The 27,369-nt window shown below is 41.5% G+C and overlaps 1 protein-coding gene across 1 annotated transcript in view; it reads left to right on the top strand.

Annotated features, from left to right (window-relative positions):
• Window positions 1-2,226: 2,226 nt before the first annotated feature.
• scn1laa (sodium channel, voltage-gated, type I-like, alpha) overlaps window positions 2,227-27,369 on the top strand; it is a 49,069-nt gene continuing 23,926 nt past the window's right edge. The window contains exons 1-13 of the mRNA XM_020461674.2: window positions 2,227-2,448; window positions 11,681-11,994; window positions 13,548-13,666; window positions 13,907-13,996; window positions 14,092-14,220; window positions 15,022-15,113; window positions 17,329-17,592; window positions 18,084-18,147; window positions 18,363-18,504; window positions 21,989-22,195; window positions 23,346-23,621; window positions 26,253-26,624; window positions 27,216-27,348. Coding sequence (XP_020317263.1) covers window positions 11,734-11,994; window positions 13,548-13,666; window positions 13,907-13,996; window positions 14,092-14,220; window positions 15,022-15,113; window positions 17,329-17,592; window positions 18,084-18,147; window positions 18,363-18,504; window positions 21,989-22,195; window positions 23,346-23,621; window positions 26,253-26,624; window positions 27,216-27,348 — 2,149 coding nt within the window. The 5' untranslated portion in view covers window positions 2,227-2,448; window positions 11,681-11,733. The remainder of the gene's footprint in view (window positions 2,449-11,680; window positions 11,995-13,547; window positions 13,667-13,906; window positions 13,997-14,091; window positions 14,221-15,021; window positions 15,114-17,328; window positions 17,593-18,083; window positions 18,148-18,362; window positions 18,505-21,988; window positions 22,196-23,345; window positions 23,622-26,252; window positions 26,625-27,215; window positions 27,349-27,369) is intronic.

The following is a 27,369-nucleotide window of genomic DNA, read 5'->3' on the forward strand; positions in this document are numbered from 1 at the left end:
GTCAACAGAATGTCTGACGAGAGAAATGTAACGATAATGGATTGGAAGATCATGTTCTTAAATTACAAAGGTTTAACGATGTGAAAGTGATGGCCCTTTCCGATTTACTACCATGTCCTGTCACATACTGGATGGGCTCATGCTCTTAGATTATACTGTACTTCTATCATTGAACAATTACATTGTTTTAAATTGTACTTTGAAATGAATGGAAATGGTACTTTGTTGGAAATTGTACTTTGAGTTTGAAATGAAATGGTACTTTGTTTGAAATTATAGATTCGACTTTGTTTTGTACTTCTTGGTTGTGTAATAAACTATTGGTACATTTGACATTTGTTTAGTCATTATTGATTATTATTTCAACACATTTGAAAGGATCAATGTATTTTAACAAAATTGCTGAAGAAACGTTTGATTTAGATTCTATACAGAAACTTTTAGAGATCCACAAAGAACCATCAATGCTTTGCTACAAACGGTTGGATTAGGGTTAGGGCTAGGGTTCTTTGTAGAACCAATAATGGATATTTGTAGAACTTTTTATGCTGGATCCTTGTGTAACCAATAATGGTTATTTGGAGCTCTTGATATTCATATTGTGTTTTTTTTTTTATGTTGGTAGGGTTCTTTAAAGGAACATCCCATTCATGGTTATTTTGTGACCCAAAAATGGTTCCCTATGGCATCGCTCTCAAGAACCCTTTTTGGTTCCAACTTGCGCCTTTATTTTTAAGAGTGTGAATCAGTTAAATGATTTGGAACATTTAAAGCAGTTAAAACACACCTCACTGCACGTTTCAAAGTGTCCCATCACACACTTGCTTTCCCATGATGCATGCTGTGCTGCCCAGGGTTATATTAGCTCAGTCTGGGCCACATTGGTCACGTCCCCCTGCTCAGATGTTGCATGCATCAACCAATGGTTGCGTGCCACATCATCGACTGTGTCACCAACTGACAGATTGCTGTAACATATGATGCGATTAGCTGATAAGTAAAATACTTGTCCAGGCATTGTAAAATCTGGGTATTCGTCAGCAATGTCTAGGCAGGGGAACGCACCCATTGTCTGGCTATCTGGCACTCAGACAAACGCTGGCTCACTAGGGCACCATCCATTAGGATCCCTGTCTTTGAGCTTGAAATGACTGAACCCATCAGTGTAGTTAATGATGATTCAGAGAAGTGGGTTAGGGTGGAAACTCACACACTGGCCAACCGTGCAATAGCAACATGAATCCAGCAATGTGCCGAAATGAAAAAAAGGCTCCAGGGAAAAACCTTTAACAGGGAAGTCTTGTAAATGTCCCACAGCGGTTTGTTAGTCATACATCAGCGTGGGCCCATTTGGAAACACAATGAATTTACCCTGAAAACAAAACCTGTAGAGATTCATCTAAATTAAGTTAATTCAAAATTGACCAATTGACCCATTTTTCCCCATTGTAACACCAATCTATATGTACTCCCTTCACTCACACACCTCTAGTCAGGATCAGACTAAAGAGATCCTCTCATGTTGAATGGAAAACGACAAAGATGTTCAATGAAATAAAGCTTTTTTTTCTGGAAACACAGAATTGATGGTTGCTGTATTTCAGCACATGAATGATATATACAAAGAGCAGTGCAGTGGATTAGATCCCTGAACAATGCTGCCTGCAGCCGCCAGGTGCCATCAGAACACTTGAAAGCATATAGTCTGGGGATATTTTTGGGCTAGAACGACAGAGGGCAATATTCACACTTGGTAATAAGTGCATTTCTCTGCCTTCTTATTTATCACAGATTTCCTCTAATATTTTTTTTTTTAAATACTAAGAAATCACACAGAAAGCTGGTATTTTATACTAATATGATATGAAACTGTCTCTAGTGCCACAATGTGTTTAAAAAAAAATTGATGCACACATGTTGTGAAGCCTTCAGCATTTTCATAATGAGAAAAACACACTCTGACATCGTATTACCACAGTCACGCACTGTGTGTATCAGAAACTACCCCCATACTTCACCAACATCCAGAGATGACTAACACTTTTTGAATGTTCTTCAATGTGTTACAGTAGGTATGCCTACAAATAATCACAATTTCAGTGATACTAAACTGTAGGCTGTCCATTATCTCTTCCCGATATCCACGACCACAGACAGACATTATTTTTGATCACGCACACAACCCCGACTCTCTGCCGTCATTAGTACCCGGTAACAACCGGAAGCGCAACAGAATGCTCTGAACAAGACGACTGTGGCAACAAGTTAATCACGCTCTCCTGTGATTTTTTTTGTCCATCTCTGGGAAATACTAAATCGAAAGAAGAAAACACATTTGACTTAGTCAAGTATACACATGTGTCCTTCAATCACCTTACTCGGGAGAAAGCAACATCAAGGCGTGTCTAGCGATTATTGTCTTTACCTGCCTTGGATGAAAAACGAATGGTAAGTATAGGGGATGGGAAAGGATGCCCTAGGGCTTCCCAAAGGTGGGAAATGATTGCGTAATTTAAATAAATCTCTCAAAAAGATGTATTTCTACCATCTTTAATGTCTCAGGTGAAAACGGAGTGGGGGCTGTCTCTGTTTTTCAAAAGTGAAGCATTGCAAGGCTGATGGAAACATATGGGTAAAGAAGATGCCTGGAGGGCCCTGATACAATAATGATCCGTTATTGGTAACATAATATTCCATGATGTGTAACCTATAGCTGACCTATTCAAATAATTATGATAGGCCTTATTATATACTCAGATAATGTAGTTTAGGCTAATCCGTACTATGGGCATTTTGTCATTTTGACAGGGGATTACCAGATTTTACAGATCTGTATTTTATTAATCTTAAAAAACAACTGTGGCGTAGGTTTTAAAGGTAATTCTTGTTGTGTGAAATAAGCTCTTTAGCAGATAATACTATGATCCTGCTAGTTATTACAGATTTGTGTGATCAAACCTTATTCTTATAATGTCAATGGATCAAACCCTGGATCAGGCATGAGATATAAGGGGAAAGGGAAAGGGGATACCTAGTCAGTTGTCCTACTGAATGTATTCAGCTGAAATGTGTCTTTCCGCATTTAACCCAACCCCTCTAACCTCTGAAAACATTGTTCATTCGGCATGTCCAATCTCCCATAGAGATTATAGTTCAACACAAAATATAATGCGCCCTACTGTAGCCTAGTTTAACCTTGTTAGAGCGGATATATGAATCGAATGTTATTGATCACTGTGATCATAATAGTGTCCCGTCTGCTGCTGCAGTATTGTTTCAGCTGACCCATCAATAGTGTTTATAATTGGGTGCCACTTCCAGGTATTCCAACCTGTTAGATTAATGTAAACAGAGTGGCAATAAGGCTAGCGACGTTGGAACAGACGGACAAATAGCCTACTGTAGCCAACACTTCATCACCTGGGACTAGAAAGGCTGTAATATGATTATTGCCATATAAAGACTTTGCGAATTGAACATATACCAGTAAAGAACGATTTTACTTAATCCCACGAGCAAAACATGTTTGTATGCATTTATCTGCGACATAGGCCTGTCATAACTCTTCCATATACATACATTTATAGGCTATAAATCGTAATCAGTCTGTTTAAAGTCATCACAATGTATAGGTAGGTCTACATTATTTATAGTGTCGCCGGCGCGCTAAATGTGTCACACTTCTCTAATCATTCTACAACTTGGCCCATTTTTTTTCCTTCAGAAAAATCGAGGCGTGATGCAAGCAGTGGTTGTGGGCGCTTGGCTATAGCCTACTGTCGTGTATGTGAATGGGAAGGGTGGCTTGAGGGTGTTGGTTCTACCAGACTCGCTGGGCAGGGCGGAGATTTTGCTATGAGAGCGCCTTCTCCATGGAAATAATTGAAGCCTCCAATATGGCGACAGCAGTTGTACGTCATATCTACCATTGATAAGGTAACTTGTTTGATGCCCTCCTGTATCATCGCATGCGGCCATATTCATATTCATATCCAACATATTAGCTTAATCAAGTCATTCATTTTCGAATGTATCCGTACACCTAGCTCCTTTTCTGTTGTGTGGACATATCTCTATATACTTTCCCTCAGCGCGCCTCTCAGGGTGGACCTTCTTATGGACGAGACGCAAAAATGCATAAACATACAGAAGTCAGTCAGCTAGATGCGTGTCAAGGTTGTGGCAATAGTCAAGCAGATGTCATAAATGTGTCATTTATTGGCTGCCGGTATAAATACGATATTGGTCATACATTCTCAATACTCATCTGTTTGATTGGTTAAGTTATCACATATGTAAGCTATTTTACCTCAATCACTTAGTGTTGCTTGCTGTTTGGAGCTGATATAGAACGTTGCTTTTGTACCATTCCGTTGGGGTAGTCGGCAAAACAGCAATTCCTAGCGCTTTTATTAATTTAAGTCCTATCTCAACTTTCCTAAATCATATCATACATTTGCCTGCATGAGTAACCCAGGTCAACATGCATATTTTGTCATGAAATTGAACATGATTTACAGTTGGCTAAGTGATATACCCCTAAGGCGAGTATGATTTGAATAGTTAGTTAGACTGCATAATTTTGTACACTCTTACGTGAGTAATGCCATAAACGTTAGATTTCTCCCTCTTGGGCATATCTCTTGTGAAATAATGGAGGATAAATCAGTGCCATTCACACGAGTAGACACTCTGGAGGGAGGATATCACGCATTTCTGATAGACCCACTGGCATTTCTGCGTTTAGTCTAGTGCGGTTAACCTTTGAGCACCATGGACAGCAGCACATGCGCGAAAAGTAGGACTACCCGGTAGAATCCGTCAATCAACAGCACCCGTCCACGAAAGAGAGGTCGAGCAAGTAGCCTTAGTTGCTCTGTTAGACTGATTTGTGATTGTATATTTTGATAACAGACTGAGCAACTCAAATTGGACTTTCAATGTGGTTTATGGTCGGCTACAGTAGGAAATATGCAGATGCTATGAAATGCCTAAATGTTTTTGCCTACACAACAAGCTACTAAAACGTCATAATGCATGGGAATTATGTTTGAAATAATCTATGCTATATCATGTCTATAGCCTTGGGCTACTTCCCTCCCTGGAGTCTTTTCATTGTTCCTGAGTTCACAGTAAATTTTTCAAGTAAGAAGACTAAAACACTTTAGCCTGAGTGCCCGTCTCTTGCTAACTCCTTATCAGCAATGACAATTGTCTATGACAATTCCATAATGTGTTGACAAGAGAGAAAAAACAGACCAGCACTTAGGCTAAAAAAGCACACTGAGACCAGTAGCTTACCATGGGGTTTCTGTCAACTCCATGTGAAAGAGGATAACCTGATTGAATTAATGAAACATGGAGGGGAAGGCTGGGGGTGTAGGTCACTGAGGTCAAGGCCCCTCCTCAGTTTTTGTTGATGAACAGGACAGGGCTAATATGCATGGTGAAAGATAGAGAAAACAAAAGGGGTGTCATTTGAGGTCAGTGAACGATAAAGGAGACAAATGAGTTGCCATTTTTGCTGGCCTCCTCATGGTCTTGATGTCAAGGCAACAGCTTGCAGATGAAGAAAAATATCTGAAGCACGTTAGCAGCTCATAGTTGTGTGCAATAGATACTAGAGGCCTATATGAAACACTGGTTTCAAGTTCTAAGTTTTAATGTCACATGCACAAGTCCAGTGAAATGCCTTTCTTGACAGCTCTAAACCCAACAATGCAGTAATCAATAACAATGTAATATTACAAATAACATAAGGTAGAACAAAAACACACAAGAAATAAGAACACGAGAAAGTAAGTAAGCATACTATATACAGGGTCAGTCAGTTCCAGTAGCATATTTACAATGGGCAGGGATAGTGGAGTGATAGAGGTAGATATGTACAGCTGAAGTCAGAAGTTTACATACACCTTAGCCAAATACATTTAAACTCAGTTTTTCACAATTCCTGACATTTAATCCTAGTAAACATTCCCTGTCTTGGGTCAATTAGGACCACCACTTTATTTTAAGAACCTGAAATGTCAGAATAATAGTAGAGAGAATTATTTATTTAAGCTTTTATTTCTTTCATCACATTCCCAGTGGGTCAGAAGTTTACATTCACTCAATTAGTATTTGGTAGCATTGCCTTTAAATTGTTTAACTTGAGTCAAACATTTTGGATAGCCTTCCTCAAACTTCCCACAATAAGTTTGGTGAATGTTGGCCCATTCCTCCTGACAGAGCTGGTGTAAACTGAGTCAGGTTTGTCGGCCACCTTGCTCGCACATGCTTTTTCAGATCTGCCCACAAATCTTCTATGTGATTGAAGTCAGGGCTTTGTGATTGCCACTCCAATACCTTGACTTCGTTGTCCTTAAGCCATTTTGCCACAACTTTGGAAGTATGCTTGGGGTCATTGTCCATTTCGAAGACCCATTTGCCACCAAGCTTTAACTTCCTGACTGATGTCTTGAGATGTTGCTTCAATACATCCACATAATGTTCCTCCGCATGATGGCATCTATTTTGTGAAGTGCACCAGTCCCTCCTGCAGCAAAACACCCCCACAACATGATGCTGCCACCCCCATGCTTCACGGTTGGAATGGTGTTCTTCGGCTTGCAAGCCTCACCTTTTTCCACAAAAAATAACATTAGTCATTATGGGCAAAAAGTTATATTTTTATTTCATCAGACCAGAGGGCATTTCTCCAAAAAGTACAACCTATGTCCCCATGTGCAATTGCAAACCCTAGTCTGGCATTTTTATGCCGGTTTCGGAGCGGCCTTTCATGTTATGTCGATATAGGACTCGTTTTACTGTGGATATAGATACTTTTGTACCTGTTTCCTCCAGCATCTTCACAAGGTGCTTTGCTGTTGTTCTGTGATTGATTTGCACTTTTCGCACCAAAGTACTTTAATCTGTAGGAGACTGAATGCGTCTCCTTTCTGAGCGGTATGACGGCTGCGTGGTCCCATGGTGTTTATACTTGCATACTATTGTTTGTACAGATAAATGTGGTACCTTCAGGCGTTTGGAAATTGCTCCCAAGGATGAAACAGACTTGTGGAGGTCTACAATTGTTTTCTGGGGTCTTGGCAGATTTCTTTTGATTTTCCCATGATGTCAGGCAAAGAGGCACTGAGTTTGAAGGTAGGCCTTGAAAAACATCCACAGGTACACCTCCAATTTACTCAAATTATTAAATTAGCTTATCAGAAGCTTCTAAAGCCATGACATAATTTTCTAGAATTTTCCAAGCTGTTTAAAGGCACAGTCAACTTAGTGTATGTAAACCTCTGACCCACTGTCTGTAAACAATTGTTGGAAACATTACTTGTGTTATGCATAAAGTAGATGTCCTAACCCGACTTTCCAAAACTATAGTTTGTTAACAAGAAATGTGTGGAGTGGTTAAAAAACAAGTTTTAATTACTCCAACCTAAGTGTATGTAAACTTCCAATTTCAACTGTATAGGGGTAAGGTGACTAGACATCAGGAAAAATGATAAACAGAGTAGCAGCAGTGTATATGTTGATTGTATGTGAGTGCATGTGTGTAGAGTCAGTATAAATGTATGTGCATGTTATGTGTATGTGAGCAAATGATGGAGTGAGTGTTTGTGTGAGTTAGAGTGTCAGTGTGCATGAGTGTATTGGGCCCTGTGAGTGTACATAGACTGCAAAAATACAAATAAAATACAAGGATCAACTCAGAGAGTCTGTGTAGCCATTTTGTTAGCTATTTAGCAGTTTTATGGCTTGGGGATAGAAGCTGTTCAGGAACCTTTTGGTGTCAGACTTGATGCACCGGTACCGCTTGCCATATGGAAGCGGAGTCTATGGGTTGGGTGGCTGGAGTCTTTATTGACTTTCCGGGCCTTCCTTTCACACGGCCTGATTTGGAGGTGCTGGATTTTGATATTTGGTATTTTATTAGAATCCCCATTAGCTGATAGCAGGGAGCTCGACCCCTGATGTCCTGGGCTGTCTGCATCACCCTCTGTAGTGCCATGCGATCTAGGGATGTGCTATCCTGTAGACCATGACCAGCTCCTTTGTCTTACTGACGTTGTGGGAGAAGTTCTTGTTCTGGCACCACAATGCCAGGTCACTGACCTCCTCCCGTCCTCCCTCCTCACCGTCTCATCATCGCCGGTGATCAGGCCTATCACCGTCGCGTTTTCAGCAAACTCTTAACCTTTTTTAGTTAACCTTTATTTAACTAGGCAAGTCAGTTAAGAACAACTTATTATTTACAATGACAGCCTGCCCCAACCAAACCCTAACCCGGAAGATGCTGGGTCATTTGTGTTCCTCCCTATGGGACACCCAATTACGGCCGGTTGTGATACAGCCTGGAATCAAACCAGGGTTTGTAGTGATGCCTCTAGCACTGAGATGCAGTACATTAGACATCTGCACCACTCGGGAGCCCTACTTGAGGATGGTGTTGGAGTCGTGCGTGGCCACGTAGTCATGGGTGAACAGGGAGTACAGGAGAGGACAAAGTACACACCTCTTTGGGGCCCCCGTGTTGAGGGTCAGCATGGCGGAGGTGATGTTGCCTACCCTCACCACCTGGGATCTGCCCGTCAGGAAGTCCAGGATCCAGTTGCAGAGGGCTGTGTTCAGTCCCAGATTCCTAAGCTAGGTGATGTGCTTGGAGGGGACAATGATGTTGAACGCTGAGCTGTAGTCAATAAACAGCATTCTCACAAAGGTAATCCTCTTACCTAGGTGGGTGAGGGCAGTGTTGAGTGCAATTGAGATTGTGTCGTTTATGGATCTGTTGGGACGGTATGCAAATTGGAGTGGTGTCTGGGATGATGGAGTTGATGTGTGCCATAACCAGCCTCCCAAAACACTTCATGATTACAGATGTGAGTGCTACAGAGCGGTAGACATTGTGGCATGAAGCCTTATCGTTCTTGGGAACACGAATGAGGGCGTCTGTTTATGCTGCCTATGTTTGGTGGCCAGTCACTTCAGTATTTAATTTGGCTCACATATTAAGTCTAATCACTAGTCAGTATTTACAGTATGTCAATAAACATAGATTCGAGGAGTTAACCCAGGACATAGCCTACCCAACAGAAATTTCTTCAACCGCTGCCAACAGTCACCATGTTTTCGCTGGATACAGTTTGGCCACACACCTGCGGTCACATCTGACTGTAAGATACGTTTGACTGAATCCCTTCTAGTTGACATCTTGTATCAAGTCTATTATCTGTTTATTATCCTAATGCACATTGAGTTTGATGTACCAAGGTTATAGGAATAATGACCTTATGTTATATTGTGTTGAATGAGTTGTCGTGTTATATGGAGATACTGTAGCGTACAGTATGAATGATTGTGCCTGTTTTGTTTTTTTTGTGTTGCAGTTGGATTGTGACTAAACATTTACCTGTATTCTCTGGTAGAAGCAATCTAAAAATAAATGGAATGCTAAACAGCTTGTAGTAGGTCCAATGGAGAGGCCTACCTCCCTGAGCCTAGAGAAAGGTTAGTACCAGGATTATAGCATGACTCCAACCTGGCACCTCAGCGATTACTTTGGAAAGTGGCGATTGCTCCCAGATACTATTGAAGCCAGGAAGTTTTTTTTTTTACATCACGGCGCATTCTCACTTATATACCTTTTGGGAAGTGGTGCACGTATAAAAGATCAAATGATTCATACAGACATTTACATTCATCTTTAAATCAATTTTGGGGGATTTTGTTTGTCGAGCAAGGTGCCCACTGGGCCAAAAACTAGTTGAATCAACGTTGTTTCCACATCATTTCAACCAAAACATTCAATATGATGACATTGAATCAACGTGGAAAACTGATTGGATTTGTAAAAAAGTCATCAACGTTAAAAAAAAGATTTCAGGAATGTTTGTCTTTTTTTTCTCCACCCAACTTTGAACCTAAAAACAATTACATGGTTAAGATGTGTGTTGATCTTTAGGTTGAAGTCATGTTAATTGACAACTCAATCAAAGACAAATCAAAACTAGACGTTCAACTGATGTCTGTGCCCAGTGGGTAAACTCTAAAAGGTTTAAAAACACTTCACATAAAAAAGACTTTAAACTAATAGAACATATTGGCTATACTACATAGATTAGTCATTCATCCGTGCTTTAACGTGACATTTATATGTTTATAGCCAACAATATAAAATATTTAATTCTGAATAATTGGTTCTATTATTCAGAATGCAGAATGTCACTTATTCATTGTACTCTTTTCATGACTGCTTCTACTTGTGTATGTGCTCTGCTCCTTCCGTGCATGCACTCATACCTGTAAAGGCAACTATAAAGGTTACCTTTTGTCTTCGGAGTCAACATGTCAGATGCATTTAAGGAGGAATTCTAGATAAGCTACTGTAGCTGAATTTGATACACAGCTACAACTGGCCAATTCTGTACAGATAAACTAAGCGAATATCCTAATGACTTCTTCCATTTAATGAAGGGAAATTAGATGTGGCTTCTAGCCATTAAAGGGAATAGAAGATGTGTGAGTAGTATAGAGTACTAATGCTGATGACACGCACTTATGAGAACGTTCCAAATTCAGGTTCATATGAAGTCAAACTAGTCAACCACAGATGTGCTATTAAGTTATTTATATTATAGTGTATATGCTGCCTTAGGCAGGATTTGCTTTTCTGTTATATGTAACTTATCATTCATATTCACAACCCACAACTTAAATATGGGGTGATATAACCTAATGCCATAGCAGAGCACAAATATACCTCAAACAGAGGTTACAACGACTACATCCGTTTCACTAAATTCCTCAATGGGGTTTTACTATGTTGACATATTGATGTGATTTATATTCAATTCAGTCTAGCATTGACCAATGTGTTAGTGATTGAGTTCTTGGATCTGTCAAGACAAACAATGGACTTATTTTATGACACTATTGCACTATAAAGCCTATGACATAGAAGATAAAGCTGAGGCCTCTCCACAGCGGGACAGATGCAGAGGGGAGCTGTAGTAAAAGGGATGCTCGATATTGCCCTTGCAGTGTCCCTGTGCATCATCTTACTACTCTCTGAGCCTATTTGGAACATCTGCCTCTCTCTATGTAATTTCTTTACTCATTTTAAGGTGGAAACTCTGGGCTCGGAATGAAACCATGCCTTCTAGCTGTTGTTGGCTCTGGAGCAGAGAGTAATGGGTTAACCTAGAAGCCTGTATTATATGGCAAGTCTGATTTCATTATTGCCAGGTAGTTGCTGTGGATTAAAGAGCGAAGTCAGGTCTCCCTAGGCTGATAATGGATTGCTACTTGTCCTCTGGGGGATCCACAGGCAGATCTCCCTCCACTCATGGGCTTGTTTTTTTAAAAGTAAAGTAATAGGTGTGAAGAATAGACTGTAAAGTACCTCATATTGATTGTTATACTGCCAAAGAGATGCGGTATGGAAAGCATTTCTGTTTCCCTTTGTCACTGGTATCCGTGTAACATTGGATGATTGTGATTGTAAGATTATATCGGAAGAATATTGTCCAAGTCACTGTGTTCTGCACTCATACAGGTTGCACATTTCCTTCAGTAGAAATGTTTCGGAGGTTTTATGTCATTTTTTGGATATCCATGCCTCAGGAGTTGATACAGAGTCACTACACTTGCCTCTAACTGGAGCTTCTCCCTCTTGTTTCTCCAGTCCTTTCTATTGAAGGAGGCTAGCCGGTCACTCTGAATGTGCAGGATGAAAAGATGGCACAGCTGCTTGTACCTCCAGGACCAGACAGCTTCCGGCTGTTTTGTCGTGAGTCCCTTGATGCCATTGAGAGGCGGATCGCTGAGGAGAACGCCAAGAAACCCAAGGGGAAGCCCAATGACGATGGCGACAACGGACCCAAGCCCAGCAGTGACCTGGAGGCAGGCAAATCACTGCCACTCATATACGGGGACATTCCCAAAGGATTGGTGTCCACACCACTGGAGGACCTGGACACCTTCTACAGCAACCAGAAAGTGAGTTGGATTGGTCTTCACAAAGAGCTGGGCTTTGAAACCAAGGAAGAGGGTGTTTGAAGGAGTTGTGAAGGGTTATGGCAGTCTTGGAAAGCATAGACACACAGTTGTCTGTAACGTTGCATAACTTATGTTTTTTGGATACAGTAGCCCTCAACTTTGGATCTGCATAATATTTTGAGCAGAGGGTTTATGTTGATGCATACTCCTGTCTATCCAGTCATGTGTACAGTGTACCGTGCTGTGAGAGATCTCTGGGTCGGGCACTGTGATGCTGTGACACCCAGAGTTGTCGTAGCACAGGCTTTCTCTGTTTTCAGATCCAGGTTCAGTTGTTATTGTATAGGTCAGGTGATGGAGCACGCTGTCATCCAACCAGAGCCTTTGTATTCAAGGTGACAGGAAAGCAAGGATCGATAGGGATACCATCTGACAATTTCAGGGAAGACATTTTACCACACCACAGAGTAGGGCTGGGCAATATGGCCAAAATATCATATCCCGATATAGGTCATTTCATATCCCGATAACGATACATATCACGATATACACATTTTCTGTAAATTCAATGAATAAATAGTTTATATAAAATTACCACATGTACAGGCCTATTTATTATTACATTTTAAATTATACTCAAAAAAATAAAAGGTATTTGCATTTGGTACCTTGGGTCGAGTGTTGGCACCAACTCACGAAACCCCCGTTTCTCGACTGTGTACATTGAGGCCATGTCTTTGCAGATGTAAGTTGTAACGGCAGCTGTTCTCTCCTTCCATCTTCGTGATTCTTTGCCATATGGTGTGCCGTGGGCAAAGCCTCTTGCAACGTCTGAGTCGGGGGTTTGTTTTGAGCACTCGACTACTTTTTGGGGTCTCCTCCGTAGACTCTCTCCGTACTGTTTCACATGATTCTTGCGTAGGTGGTAAAAGAGGTTAGTGGTGTTTGAGCCTGTTTTCGGGACCGGCCTGCGGCATATTTTGCAGAGGGCGGTTTTCTGGTATATTTTGCAGAGGGCTGTTTTCTGGTATATTTTGCAGAGGGCGGTTTTCTGGTCTGTGTCAGACTTTTCATACCCAAACCACGTCCATGCGACCGACGTAACCCCTCTTTTAGGTACAGTCTCCGTGCTCTGTGTCGCGTTCACTCTCCTCCATGTTTGTTTGTGTTGCAAATTTCCTTCCACGTGGCACGTTTGGAAGAATGCAAAGCGACGTCCAATTGACGGAAAATATTGCCGTAAAGAGTGTTATTTGCGACCCAATGAAATAAACGAAAGAGCATAATATGAAACGATAGACGTTTATATATCGATATATATTTATATATATATATATATATATATATATACATATCGCCCAGGCCTACCACAGAGTGTCACTGTGCTCTCTACCACAGAGTATCACTTCTCAAAGAGAAAAATGTACAATTCACATATTTTTGTTTAGTGAATAGTTCATTTCCATCACTCCTAACTGACCAGGAATATGTGTTAACAGTCTCATGGGGTCTCTCTCTCTCTCTCTCTCTCTCTCTCTCTCTCTCACACACAGACCTTTATAGTATTGAACCGAGGGAAGGCCATCTTCCGCTTCAACGCCACTCCTGCCTTGTATGTCTTAAGCCCCTTCAACCCTCTTAGAAGAATATCAATTAAGGTTTTGGTTCACTCATATCCTTTCATTTACATTTTTTTTTAATTCAGTTTTTTTTATAGGTCAAATTAAATCTATATCCTATATCCCATGTCTTTATCCTAGTAATTAGTGCAATATAGTCATTTGTGTACTGAAGATATGTGGTCACCTGATACGTTCTATGCCCGATGTCAGGCGTTGTATCATATGTCATGTGTAAGCAACATTGAATTAACCCGTCTGGACAGTTCAGTTTCCTTGACAACTGCCTCCACATTGTTCAGCATGGTAATCATGTTCACCATCCTTACCAACTGTGCGTTTATGACCCTGAGTCAGCCCCCGGACTGGGCAAAGAATATAGAGTAAGTCATCCTCTTACGCCAAAAATCGACCTGCATCCACAAGACACATCCACAATGATCTATGTCGACTAACCAGTCCCCTTTGTTTCCAACAGGTACACATTCACTGGAATTTATACATTTGAGTCTCTTATAAAAATATTGGCAAGGGGCTTCTGTGTCGGGAAGTTCACCTTTCTACGAGATCCATGGAACTGGTTGGATTTCTGTGTCATTGTCATGGCGTAAGTATTCACACGCTTTCCTGCTATGAGCTGAAACAGGAGACTGTATCCTGCGTGCCTAGCTGTATGATGTAACTAGTGGCAACACTATGCACTAATGTTCAGTCTGTAAAGTTCTCACGACAAACCCACTTCTACACTACAAGTCATTTTGCCTATTTCTACAAACAGCTACCTGACTTCACTACCATTTGTTTTTTGCTGATTGAGGCAGAGGAGTTACACGTATTGGGTAACTGTCCATGTAGTTTAGTACATTGATTCTGTTTGTTGTTCAGGGGCAACAAGTCCCCTTAGTTTATTCTTTGTGTTGCTAGTGTATTAATTGTTGGAGCATACACAAGACAACAGTTGTTTTGCAATACTGTGTTGGAATGGTTGCACGTCTTTGTAAGTACAAATACCATGCAGACATGAGGAATATCGAGGCACTTCTCAGTCTAACCTTAGCTTGGCTAGTGTCCTTCCTCAGACTCCTCACACCTATTGTCTATCCAACCATGTAATGGTGTTTGAGGGGTTTAGGGACGTTGCCACGTGACATGAATGTATTTGAACTACACAAGCTCTATTGTAATTGTGAATTTTCCTGCAGGTATGTAACAGAGTTTGTAAAACTAGGCAATGTTTCAGCTCTTCGCACTTTCAGAGTACTGAGAGCTTTGAAAACTATTTCAGTTATCCCAGGTAAGGAGGGCCTGCTGCCAGCTGTCAGCCAGCCCCTTCCTTGTGTGATGTTTCCTCCGACTGCTCTTTGTTGTCCTGTCATGGCGTCTGTGTGCGACTTCCCTTTTATTACAGATATGTCACATCGTTTGTGGACCTGGGCAACGTGTCAGCACTGAGAACGTTCAGGGTTCTCCGAGCACTGAAAACGATATCGGTCATCCCAGGTGAGAGCCAGGTTAAGGGACGTGGTTTCGGGGCCAAGGGGTTACTACACCTTTACGCTTTTCTTTAGGTTTGCCTCTCATGCTGCCAGTAAAAGCAGAAATCTGAAGCAGTTCATTTCAAATGGAAAAGGAGTTATTGCTTTTAGACTATTTTATTCATTTGATTTGTTCATTTTTATTGAACAGCCTTGGGGGTCTAGTCGATTTTGTTTGCATGAGATTTTGTTTAAATCCAGCTTTAATTGTGTTTGTGGTGCTGTCCAGCTCTTCTCTCCTTCCTTCGCTGTTTGGGATGGTTGCTTGTCAGTGTTCTCCCTGACTGGTGTTTGTCTTCATTCAACTGTTCCTGTTCAGTGAAGACAGACTGTGTTTTGGTCTGGTAAGGGTGGGTCATATGTCAGAGCTGATTGTGACGTATGCCCCTTCCTCACAGACATGCATGCTTTTGTTATTATTCTCTACGACATATTTTCTGATCCAAACTCTTGGTAGGGTGTCTAACACACAGGTATAATATCTACTACAACAAATGTCAATTTGTGGCCAGAACTGCCTGGCCATTAGAACAACTATGCTCCTCAGCTTATTTGTTTTCTTAATCAACCGTAGAGCAATCAGGGACTTAATTTGAAGCTACATTGTGTGCTTTAAACATATTACCGGGATTTGGATCTTAGTCAGAAAATATGATGTGCTTATCATGGCTCATATAATTCGAGTGGAGAAAAGAACGTTATATAACAGATTAAACATTCTTATGGTGTAAGACCACCAATTGAGACAGTAGAATGTGTCACTGCACTGCCAGCGTACCATTCTTTGACAATTGAGGAGCTTCTTTCAAAAACGCTATATATCCATTTTCAAAAATGTTGGTACATTTGCTTTTATTGTTTAAAGAACGTATGACAGAGGTTGGTGTGTTTTTTTCACTATCTAATCATGGCATGGGGTTGTTCAATGACAGACATGTATTTTTTTTTAAAAATCTATTGCTTGATGGTTTCATTTTAGAGAGACAAATAATCATGTTTTTTTGCAAAACGCTATACACTGAGTGTAAAAAACATTAAGGACACCTGCTCTTTCCATGACAGACTGACCAGGTGAACCCAAGTGAAAGCTATGATCCCTTATTGATGTCTCTTGTTAAATCCACTTCAATCAGTGTAGATAAAGGGGAGGAGACAGGTTAAAGAAGTATTTTTAAGCCTTGAAACAATTGAGACATTGATTGTGTAAGGGTGCCATTCAGAGGGTGAATGGGCAAGACACAAGATTTAAGTGCCTTTGAACAGAGTATGGTAGTAGGTGCCAGGTGCACCGGTATGTGTCAAGAACTGCAAAGCTGCTGCGTTTTTCACGCTCAACAGTTTCCCGTGTATATCAACAATGCTCCACCACCCAAGGGGCATCCAGCCAACTTGACACAACTTTGGGAAGCAATGGAGTCAACAAGGGCCAGCATCCCTGTGGAACGCTTTTGACACCTTGTAGAGTCCATTCCCCAACGAATTGAGGCTGTTCTGAGGGCAAAAGGGGGAGGGGGGGTGCAACTCAATATTACGAAGGTGTCCTTGATGTTTTGTACACTCAGTGTATATCCGCCTCCCTCTCAGAGAAATAAGTAGAACTGCTAGGGTTTTTACACAGTCCAAAGTAACAAATAACACGGACTGTACAAGTGATACATTTGTGACATCAATATAAAACAAATCAATACAGTCATACAACATCTGCATGTAAATCATTGACATGTAATATTTTAGTTATTTATCCAGAGAGACTCACAGTTAGGTAATTGATCTTAAGATAGCTAGGTGACACTACCGCATACAGTCAAATACACTGTATACAAACATTCCATTCCAGCTAAACAACGGAAATATAGCGTTTAGGAAAAAATAAAACACATTTTAATATACATCTAGAAATCTATGAATAAAAAAAATCTCAGAACAGTCATATATTACACACATATTAAGCAATCATTTCTAGTGAGAAAAAAAAACACAAAATGAAAAATGTGTGGATTTTGCGTTTTGGAAATAAACTCTTTTGGACACCTCCACACGGTTTGTTTTTAAACATATGAGCAACGGAGATGACGTTTCATGCTGTGATGTTCACATTGTATACAAATGACACTTCTTCTTTGCATACACTGTATAAGACTCCTATGCGAATAACAGTGAGGTTCTGTCGTGTCCTGCAGGCCTCAAGACCATTGTGGGAGCGCTGATCCAGTCAGTGAAGAAACTGTCAGACGTGATGATCCTCACTGTATTCTGCCTAAGTGTCTTTGCCCTAGTAGGGCTGCAGCTGTTTATGGGCAATTTAAGAAACAAATGTTTAAGGATCCGTCCTAACTCAACCAACCTCTTGAATGATACATTGGACTTTAATGGGAAGGAGTATAATGATGGGGACTTTAACGAGACCGTCCCGTTCAACTGGACCAATTACACTAATAATCCTGGTAAGCATGTTTCTTTGGCTTTAGACAGTCATTGGAGGGTGAACGCCATGCTAGTAACCACGGACCACAGTGAGTGAGTCACAGCTCATTGCTAATAGCCAAACAAGCAGCCCCGGCTGAAGAGCTTAATGTAAAATGACAGGAATGGCTGAGAGGGGTTTGTAAGAGCTTCTGGTGGGAAGTAGTGTGGCTGTTCATCATAACACTGCCGGTTTGTGGATGATACTAGTGGCATGTTTAGCTTGTCAACACGGAGGGCTTTGAGTCACCACCCAAATGGGGAAAATGGCACCTGGATGGCCATGACACTAGGACCTGGGCAGCCATGGGGTCAAAGGGGAGACAATAGATAAGAGAAAAGGAAAGGGCTTTTCAGGACTAAATCTTTGAACTGTTCACTAGTTACAATGCTGTGATGATGGAGGTGAGAATGAAAATCATTTCTCTTTTTTGCAGTTGACGAAAGATTGACTTGTCTCTTTTTCCTGTAGATAATTATTACTACCTCCCAGGTAAAAGGGATGCTTTGCTTTGTGGAAATGGCAGTGGTGCTGGGTAAGATTGAGCCCACATTACTACCTTTGTGTCTGATTGTCAGGATGCACTACTGATTGTGCTTGCGTTTGTTTGTGTGTGTGCGTGTGCGTACCTGCGTGCGGTCGTGCATGACTTTGTGCGTTAACATCAAAATAGACTTCACAGGATATTGGGAATGCAGTGATGGTGATTCTGATTCTGTTTGAGTTTCCCAGGCTTGTTGTTTGTTGTAGGCTGTGTCCAGAGGGATTCTGGTGCGTCAAAGCGGGCCGGAACCCAGACTTCGGCTACACCAGCTTTGACACGTTCAGCTGGGCCTTCCTGTCTCTGTTCAGACTGATGACTCAGGACTACTGGGAGAACCTCTACCAGCAGGTCTGTCTCATAGAGATGTACTAGAGAGCTCATCTCCTGTCTTTGCAATGGCCGCTTTTTGTGACAGCTTGGCAAGTGCCATTGAGGGCTATCTCCATTTTAAAGTAGTCCATGACTTCCTCTTTTACTTCTATGAGTGTATTGGTAGTTTGTACATAGGTTGAATAGGTGCATACCACTTACTGTGCTGGAGTGTATCATCTAAACAGGTATAAAGCCAAGGTTGGTGATTAACTGCCACCTGTAATTGTGGAATGTTTGCTCAGCAGTATAATTCATTGGCTTACCCCTTCCGCTGACCAGGATGGAATTTTGTGATCGTTCGTTAACCCATAGCAAGTCCCACCATGTTGACTACTTCAAAATGGTGAAAGCTCTCATTGGAAGCCTGGTGGAACCAGCCTGATTGCCATCCCTTACAGAATTGTGAAGGCAGCGATCAGGCTGGTTCCTCAAGCCTACCTCAAGGGGTACTACCCTTGCCAAAAAAGGCTTTGGGCCAAGTGCGCCCTCTATCCAACTCTATGGTCTGTCTGCATTATGAAGTGATACTGGGGGCTTTTTTACAGGCAAAAGGATTGCTAGTGTTGTCGTTGCATTGGACAGACCCATTTGTGCCAGCTTCTGTGCTCAGTGGAGATCCCTGTATTCCTGTGCTTCTGACTGCACCTGTGAGGAACATTATGGGGTCTAATTTTGTCTGGTGTTAAACCAACGCCCAGCGCAATTGTCAAATGCATGCTTGTTTGCAATTTCAACCTGTTAAAGCCGGGCACTCTTCTATTTTCAAAACATATGCCAGGATTGGTCATTTACCTGTCTTAAATGAGCTTGCATGTGCTAAGATTGAAGGGTTGGCATTATCTAAGGTGTGTCCTTAAAAACGTGCGCCAAAGTACCAATTTCAGTATGCGCTGCTTGGAATATTTAAGACTAACCGAATACTGGACTTTTAACAATGGATTTTAACAATGGAAGCAAAGCCTATCCAGCTGTGACACACAGTGCCCATGTGCACATGGCGCAAGTGAGATGAGCTTTTTGTGCCTGTAAACCTCGTATTTAGAAACGTGAAAAACTAATGTTTTTTCCCCATTTAGTTTAATTTCATTAAAAACCAAGCATACACAGTAAAATTGCAAGAGTTAATTCAACTCATATGGAGTCGAATTTAACAACATTTTGGTGTTTATATGGTCCAACCCCCATTTTGTCTTAAAACTACTCTGGTCATGGTGTTGATATTGCTGGAGTTAACACGACACTAAATGAATTGACAATCAACTCCAGCAGAGTACATTTCTCTTTCGGTTGACTTCCTTTAAGTAATAAGGGTGTAAAGGTCCAATTTGGAGGAGGATATCTGGCACTTTTACATCACCCCTAACTTGCATTTAGAACACCTGTCAGAGTAGGGAAGACAATACAGTACATGGAGACTACCAACATCAAACTGGAACAACTATCTCACTAACAGCTGCTATGAATCCAACCAGTTACAGATTGGATTAGTTTAGAAAAATGTATGTTTCTGATCTTATCTTAGTGTAGAATCAGATAAAATAAAAATAAATCAGTGTACATGTGAAAACACAGGGTTTGGGTCGTGAGACCGCTTTGAAATGAATCTTCATCACCAAAGCTTTCACAGCAAAACAGTGAGTGGACATCCACATTTTATGTAGGCTAATACATTGTTTTTGCCAGCTCCTGTTTCGCCAGCTCCTGTTATTATTTTGGAAGTGCATAAAAAAAACTCTCCATCTAGGTTGTATGCCCATAATGGAGCAAAAGATTATCCGGGGACACTCATATTTAGAAACATTTAAGATGTTTTTTCTGTTTCGTTTGATTAAAAAAAATCGGACCCTACTATAACGAAAGCTGCTTCAACAGCAAAGCGTCTGGTGTCTTTATAATTCCCGAGCAGCCTATCCATAAAAGGATTCTAGTCGCGAGGCTTTTGCCGACATGCTTTAGTATTATTCACAATTCCCATCGGCATACCTGCTGTGTTCCATTCGGCTTGTATCCATCCCCGTTGTCCGGTTACCAGATACGTAACCAGCGTCTTGTCCGGTTACCAGATACGTAACCAGCCTCTTGTCCGGTTACCAGATACGTAACCAACCTCTTGTCCGGTTACCAGATACGTAACCATCCTCTTGTCCGGTTACCAGTTACGTAACCAACCTCTTGTCCGGTTACCAGATACGTAACCAACCTCTTGTCCGGTTACCAGTTACGTAACCAACCTCTTGTCCGGTTACCAGATACGTAACCAGCCTCTTGTCCGGTTACCAGATACGTAACCAACCTCTTGTCCGGTTACCAGATACGTAACCAACCTCTTGTCCGGTTACCAGATACGTAACCAGCCTCTTGTCCAGTTACCAGATACGTAACCAGCCTCTTGTCCGGTTACCAGATACGCTCCTCCAAACGTAGGCTAATAAAATAGCGCTGTCTTATAATGGCAGGCTACATAATGACTAGGCTACATCTTGCTTATTGAGAACGTGCCTCGCACATACAACACAATTTACGGGAGCGGAAAGGCCTATATTCATTGAAGCCAACTACAACAATGTTGACTGTCAACACCAACCATATTGAGCAACCACTGGATGTTTAATTATTATTTTTTTACTGTAGCTATCCCTTGTTACTGTAACCAATGCTATTTTAAAAAACGTAGGATCAATCCACAATGGACTAGGACCAGAATATTCCGTGTCCCCAGCCGAATGCAGAACTTGAGACAAAAGCATGCAGTAATAAGCCATGGAACACCTTGATTGCAACAAGCCCTCGTCACACCTACACCACCACCAGCAATTGCGCTCAAAATAATGACTGTGAAAACAGCAACAATATTTCTGACACACCCCTGGACATATAACACTACCATCTGTGCTTAGATTTACCAATGCGTTAGGTTTGTTAAAATAGATCCTGGCCCTAGTTTGTGACATGTTTAACTTGATGGGTACAGGTTCTCTTGAAAACACAAAGACAGGCATCATGTGCTGTGTGATGAAAATGAGTACATTCTCCCATTACAAAACAGAAATCAAAAAGAAGATTGCCAGTCGCCTGTTCAAACAACCTCCTAATGGAGGGCAGGTACATTTCTGCTCGAGGAAACAGAGATCTGTCGCATCATGACTAAAGCAAAGACACCATGTCTTTTTGAATGCATTGTTGTCCCTTGAATAGAGAGATCAGCGAAGCATTCTGAGCAAATAATACAGAACAATACACCAGATCAGGTGTGCAATGTCACAGGGTTCATGTGCATGTTCCAAATGGCTTGTTACGTGAGCAGACATTTTATGCATGTTTTATCATGGTCCTTTTAGTGTTCCACTAGCATCCTCTCAATGGAGATATGTTATCCGGGGTGTAATACGAACGACTGGCGATTTACTTGTTCGAAGAGGTTGTAAGAAATGTGTCACAAGAGGTGTTGTTCCTCTTCCAGACCCTGCGGGCTGCTGGGAAGCCGTATATGATCTTCTTTGTGCTGGTCATCTTCCTGGGCTCCTTCTACCTGATCAACCTGATCCTGGCTGTGGTTGCCATGGCGTACGACGAGCAGAACCAGGCCACCATGGAAGAGGCTCAGAAGAAGGAGGAGGAGTTCCAGGCCATGCTGGAGCAGCTGAGAAGACAGCAGGAGGATGCACAGGTACAGGATATCCCCCCATTTCAACTCTAATATGCCAAACATTACAGCACACTCATTAATTACAACAACCATGGAATTCCTTTAAAAGTCATTTCCATTGCTGGTGATGTATGAATAGTTTCATTCCTAAACGCTATATATCCATCATCAGAAATGTAGGTACAACCTTTTGTTGTTTAAAGAAATGGTGAAAGAGATGGGTGTTTTTTCCACTATCTAATTGTTCAGTGACAGACATATATTTGTTTAAAATCTATCGCTTGATGGTTTCATTTCAGAGAGACAAATAATCAAGTTTCTTTTTTTGCAAAAATGCTAGATATCTGCCTCATTCTGCCTCAAATAAGTAGTACTGCTAGGTTTTTCATTTTTAATAGAGCTGTACAAATGATACATTTGTGACATTAATATTTTAAAACGAATTTTGCAAACATTTCTTATCCAGAGCAACTTATTCCTCTTAAGATAGCTTGGTAAAACAACCACATATTTAAACAACCACATATTTAAAGGTCAAATACAGAGGATACGAACATTCCATTCCAGCTAAACAATGGATATACACTGAGTGTACAAAACATGATTTACATGACATAGGTGAATACAGATGAAATTATTGATTTGATTTGTTTCACTTGCTAAATCCACTTCAATCAGTGTAGATGAAAGGGAGGAGACAGGTTAAAGAAGGATATTTCAGCCTTGACACAATTGAGACATGGATTTTGTATGTGTGCCATTCAGAGGATGAATGGGCAAGGCAAAAGATTTATGTGCCTTTGATCGGGATATGGTAGTAGGTGCCAGATGCACTGGTTTGTATCAAGAATTGCAACGCTGATGAGTTTTTCATGCTCAGCAGTTTTACACACATATGAAGGCACCCATAAACAATAATTTCTCGTGAAAAAACACAAATGTGAAAAAAATAGTGGATATAGCATTTTGGAAATATACTCTTCATATTCTTATTTATCTTAAACTGAAAATGGCCAAGATTTTTTTAAGAATTCAGATAACAAATGTTCAAAGGTATTCAAAGGTAAATGTAATTTAATTTAAATTTAGAAGGCATTTAATAGCCCATTGTGTCTATTTCTCACGTGTTTCCTCTGACGGCCATAGCTTAGGTGTGTTGATTCGTTTACAGGCGGCGGCAACGGTGATGGCGGCTGAGAGTGGGGAGTTCAGTGAGAGAGGGGACCTCACTGAGTCCTCCTCAGAGGCCTCCAAACTCAGCTCCAAGAGCGCCAAAGAGAGGCGCAACAGGCGCAAGAAGAGGAAGCAGAGGGAGGAGGAGAGAGAGGACAATGACAAGTGTCACAGGTCTGAGTCCGAAAGCAGTATGAAAAAGAGTCACTTCCGCTTCTCCATGGATGCCTCTAACCTGCACAACTATGACATGAGCTGTTCAACACCATACCAGGTCAGGATAATTTAACATACTGCTTTACCCTACCTTTACCTTTGGCTGTCAAAAGCATGTGTGTTCGCTGTATTGGTGAATTGCTGTGCATGCTACACACTCCTTAGTGAATCTATTCATTTTATCATCATTATTATTTTCGGCATTATCAATATCAACGCTACTCTATCATCTCCATTTTCAGCAGCACTGTCATCTTTCAATTGCATTTTCATCGTAATCACTATCCTCTTCATCAGCATCCTCCTCATCAGCATCCTCCTCAGCAGAGGCAACAGGATTGTGCTTGTCGTCCTTATCATCATTATCCCCTTCATCGTGCTCTTGCACATTTCCTTTTATATTATTCCTGAGGTCGTCTTCTAGATCAGGTATTCCCAAACTGGGGTACGCACAATGCCGTCGGGGGTATGCCAAATAAATCAAAATAAATTCTTCTTCACATTTTCAAACAGTACATTTATATTTTCCAACGGGGCTATACATTTGGGTGAGTTTTTTTCCCGCCTGAGTACCCTCATTTCACTGCCAAAAATAAAATGAAACCATCTACTGTTCAGCGAAATAACAACACAATGTCAAACAGTGTCAAATAATGAACATCCAATCACATTAACCGTTACTCTCTCATGGGAATGTGACAATTTGAAAAATAAGCCACGGGAGTTTTTTTAAGCGAGAATAAAGACAACTTTAGAGTAGTAAGACGTATAAAAGCAACAGATACCATTAAGAAGAATGGGCTAGAAGCGTCTTATATGGTGAGCTACCGAGTGGCTAGGACAGGCAGGCCCCATACTATTGTGGAGGACTTAATTCTTCCTGCTACCACGGATATGGAATGGACAATGCTGGGGGAAAAGGCCAACAAAAACTATACCAGACAATGCCTTCATCAAACAGCACTGTTTCACGATGCCTCAGTGACATGGCAGGAAATGTTTTGAAACAATTTCTGCTTCGCGTACAAGTCAGTGAATTCTATGCGTTACAGCTGGATGAGTCAACAGGGCCTGACACAGCTCCTGATATATGTCTGTTACATTAATGGGGGGTCAATTAAGGAAGACATCCTCTTCTGCTAACCACTGGAAACCAGGACAACAGGAGAGGATATTTTGAAAGTACTGGACAGCTTTGTGACATTAAATGGACATTGGTGGTCATGACAGGGAGACATAATGGAGTGGTAATGCGCGTGCAAGCAGTTGCTCCCGACGCCACTTGGGTACACTGCAGCATCCACCGAGAGGCTCTTGCTGTCAAGGGAATGCCTGACAGCTTGAAAGATGTTTTGGGCACTACAGTGAAAATGGTTAACCCTTTTTAATCAAGGCCCCTGAACTCTCGTGTATTTTCTGCTTATGCAATGTAATGCTTTTACAACATACAGAAGTACGCTGGTTATCAAGGGGCAAAGTATTGACACGTTTTTTGGAATTGAGAGATGAGCTTAAAGTTTTCTTTACTGACCATAATTTCCACTTGTCTGACCGCTTGCATGATGACGAGTTTCTCACACGACTGGCTTACGACTGGCCTACCTGGGTTTTCTCGCCTGAATGATCTGAATCAGGGATTACAGGGACTCTCCGCAACTGTATTCAATGTGCGGGACAGAATTGAGGCTATCATTTAAGAAGTTGAAGCTCCTTTCTGTCTGCATTAGCATGGACAACACACAGGTCTTTCCATCATTGTATGATTTTTTTTGTGGGCAAATGAACTTAAGCTTATGGACAATGTCAAATGTGATATAGCGAAGCACCTGAGTGAGCTGGGTGCGCAATTCCGCAGGTACTTTTCCGAAATGGATGACACAAACAGCTGGATTCGTTATCCCTTTTATGCCCTGTCTCCAGTCCACTTACCGATAACTGAACAAGAGAACCTCATTGAAATTTCAACAAGCGGTTCTGTGAAAATGAATTTTAATCAGAAACCACTGACAGATTTCTGGATAGGACTGCGCTCAGAGTTTATTGCCTTGGCAAATCGCACTGTTATGACACTGATGTCCTTTGCAACCACGTACTTATGTGAGAGTAGATTCCCGGCCACTAAATACAGGCACAGACTGTGTGTGGGAAATTATTTAAAACTGAGACTCTCTCCAATACAACCCAACATTGCAGTTACGTGCATCCTTTCAAGCACAACCTTCTCATTAACCTGTGGTGAGTTATTCACCATTTTTTGATGAACAAATAAGGTTTTATATGTAAGATGGCTAAATAACGAGCAACATTATTGATTATTATTATATTTTTATTTGTGCTCTGGTCCTATCAGAGCTCTTTGTTACTTCCCACGAGCCGGGTTGTGACAAAAACTGCCACTCATTCTTATGTATCGTATTGTGTGTGTGGCAGGCTTACAATGATGGAAAAACAAACATTTGAGAGTCCGCTGACCCTGGTGCTAGAGGGGGTATGCAGCTGGAGGGTGAATGTTTGAAGGGGTACGGGACTATAAAAAGTTTGGGAACCACTGCTCTAGATAATCAACATCATTGCATCATCTTCATCACAATCACCCTCTGCAGGACCCATTCTTCCATCTTAAATTACTCCACTTCTCAACCCATGCTTATGCCAGTGACAGGCACTGAGGAATGTATTTTTCTCCCAGTCCTTCCTGAGTATCCGCGGACCCCTGTTCTCGTCCAGACGGAACAGCCGGGCTAGCCTCTACAGCTTCCGGGACCGTGCGCGGGACATAGGCTCGGAGAACGACTTTGCAGACGATGAGAACAGCACTTTCGAGGACAACGACAGTCGCCGGGGCTCTCTGTTTGTCCCTCGGCGGAGCAACCGGCGCTCCAGCAACGTGAGCCAGAACAGCACGCCATCACACGTCGTGCCTTCAGCAAATGGGAAGATGCACAGCTCCGTCGACTGCAACGGGGTGGTGTCCCTAGTGGGCGGGGCTTCACTCCCCAAGTCACCTGAGGGACTCCTTCTGCCAGAGGTGACAGTAGATAAGGCCTCTACTGGTGACAATGCAAGGAAGTGTAGTTTAGCCTGGATGGCCTAAACCAGTTCTGTTCTGCTGTCTCTAAACCAGTTATGTTCTGCTGTCTCTAAACCAGTTCTGTTCTGCTGTCTCTAAACCAGTTATGTTCTGCTGTCTCTAAACCAGTTCTGTTCTGTTTCTGCCTGCCGTGCCTCTACTCTAGCTCGGCTGTGGTCTTGTAGTGTGCATCTTGTTCCTTTCCTTCTCTCTCTTCCTTCTTTCTCTCCTTGACTACCTAAACATTACTTATGTTATATTTACATACAGTTACACACTAAAGATTACATTTAGTTAAAAATAATAAATATAAAGCAGTATTAAACAGGTTTGGATTTTCATATAGATTTTTATTTATTCCATATAGATAAGAAACTATTAAAATATTTCTATTGATGTGATTAGAAATACAGTATTTTTTGGTTGAACAGATAATGACTTCCTGGTTAAGAGATTAATTGGCCCTTGAACATGGCCCTCTTTGGTGGTTACATTGTGCTGAGATACAGAATATTGCCGATGCAATTGGTTTGCCATGACTTATTAATACATTGATAATGCTTCCAAATGATGTAACTCCAGGAAAACTCTACGGAGACAGAGTATAGAAAGGCCCGATATGGATCGTACCAGGCCTCTATGGACTTCCTGGAAGACCCAGTTGCCAGGCAGAGGGCGCTCAGTGTAGCTAGTGTTATAACCAACACTATGGAAGGTGTGTACGACTATACCATAC

This window comes from Oncorhynchus kisutch, linkage group LG26 (assembly GCF_002021735.2).
Source record: "Oncorhynchus kisutch isolate 150728-3 linkage group LG26, Okis_V2, whole genome shotgun sequence".
Lineage (NCBI taxonomy): Eukaryota > Metazoa > Chordata > Actinopteri > Salmoniformes > Salmonidae > Oncorhynchus > Oncorhynchus kisutch.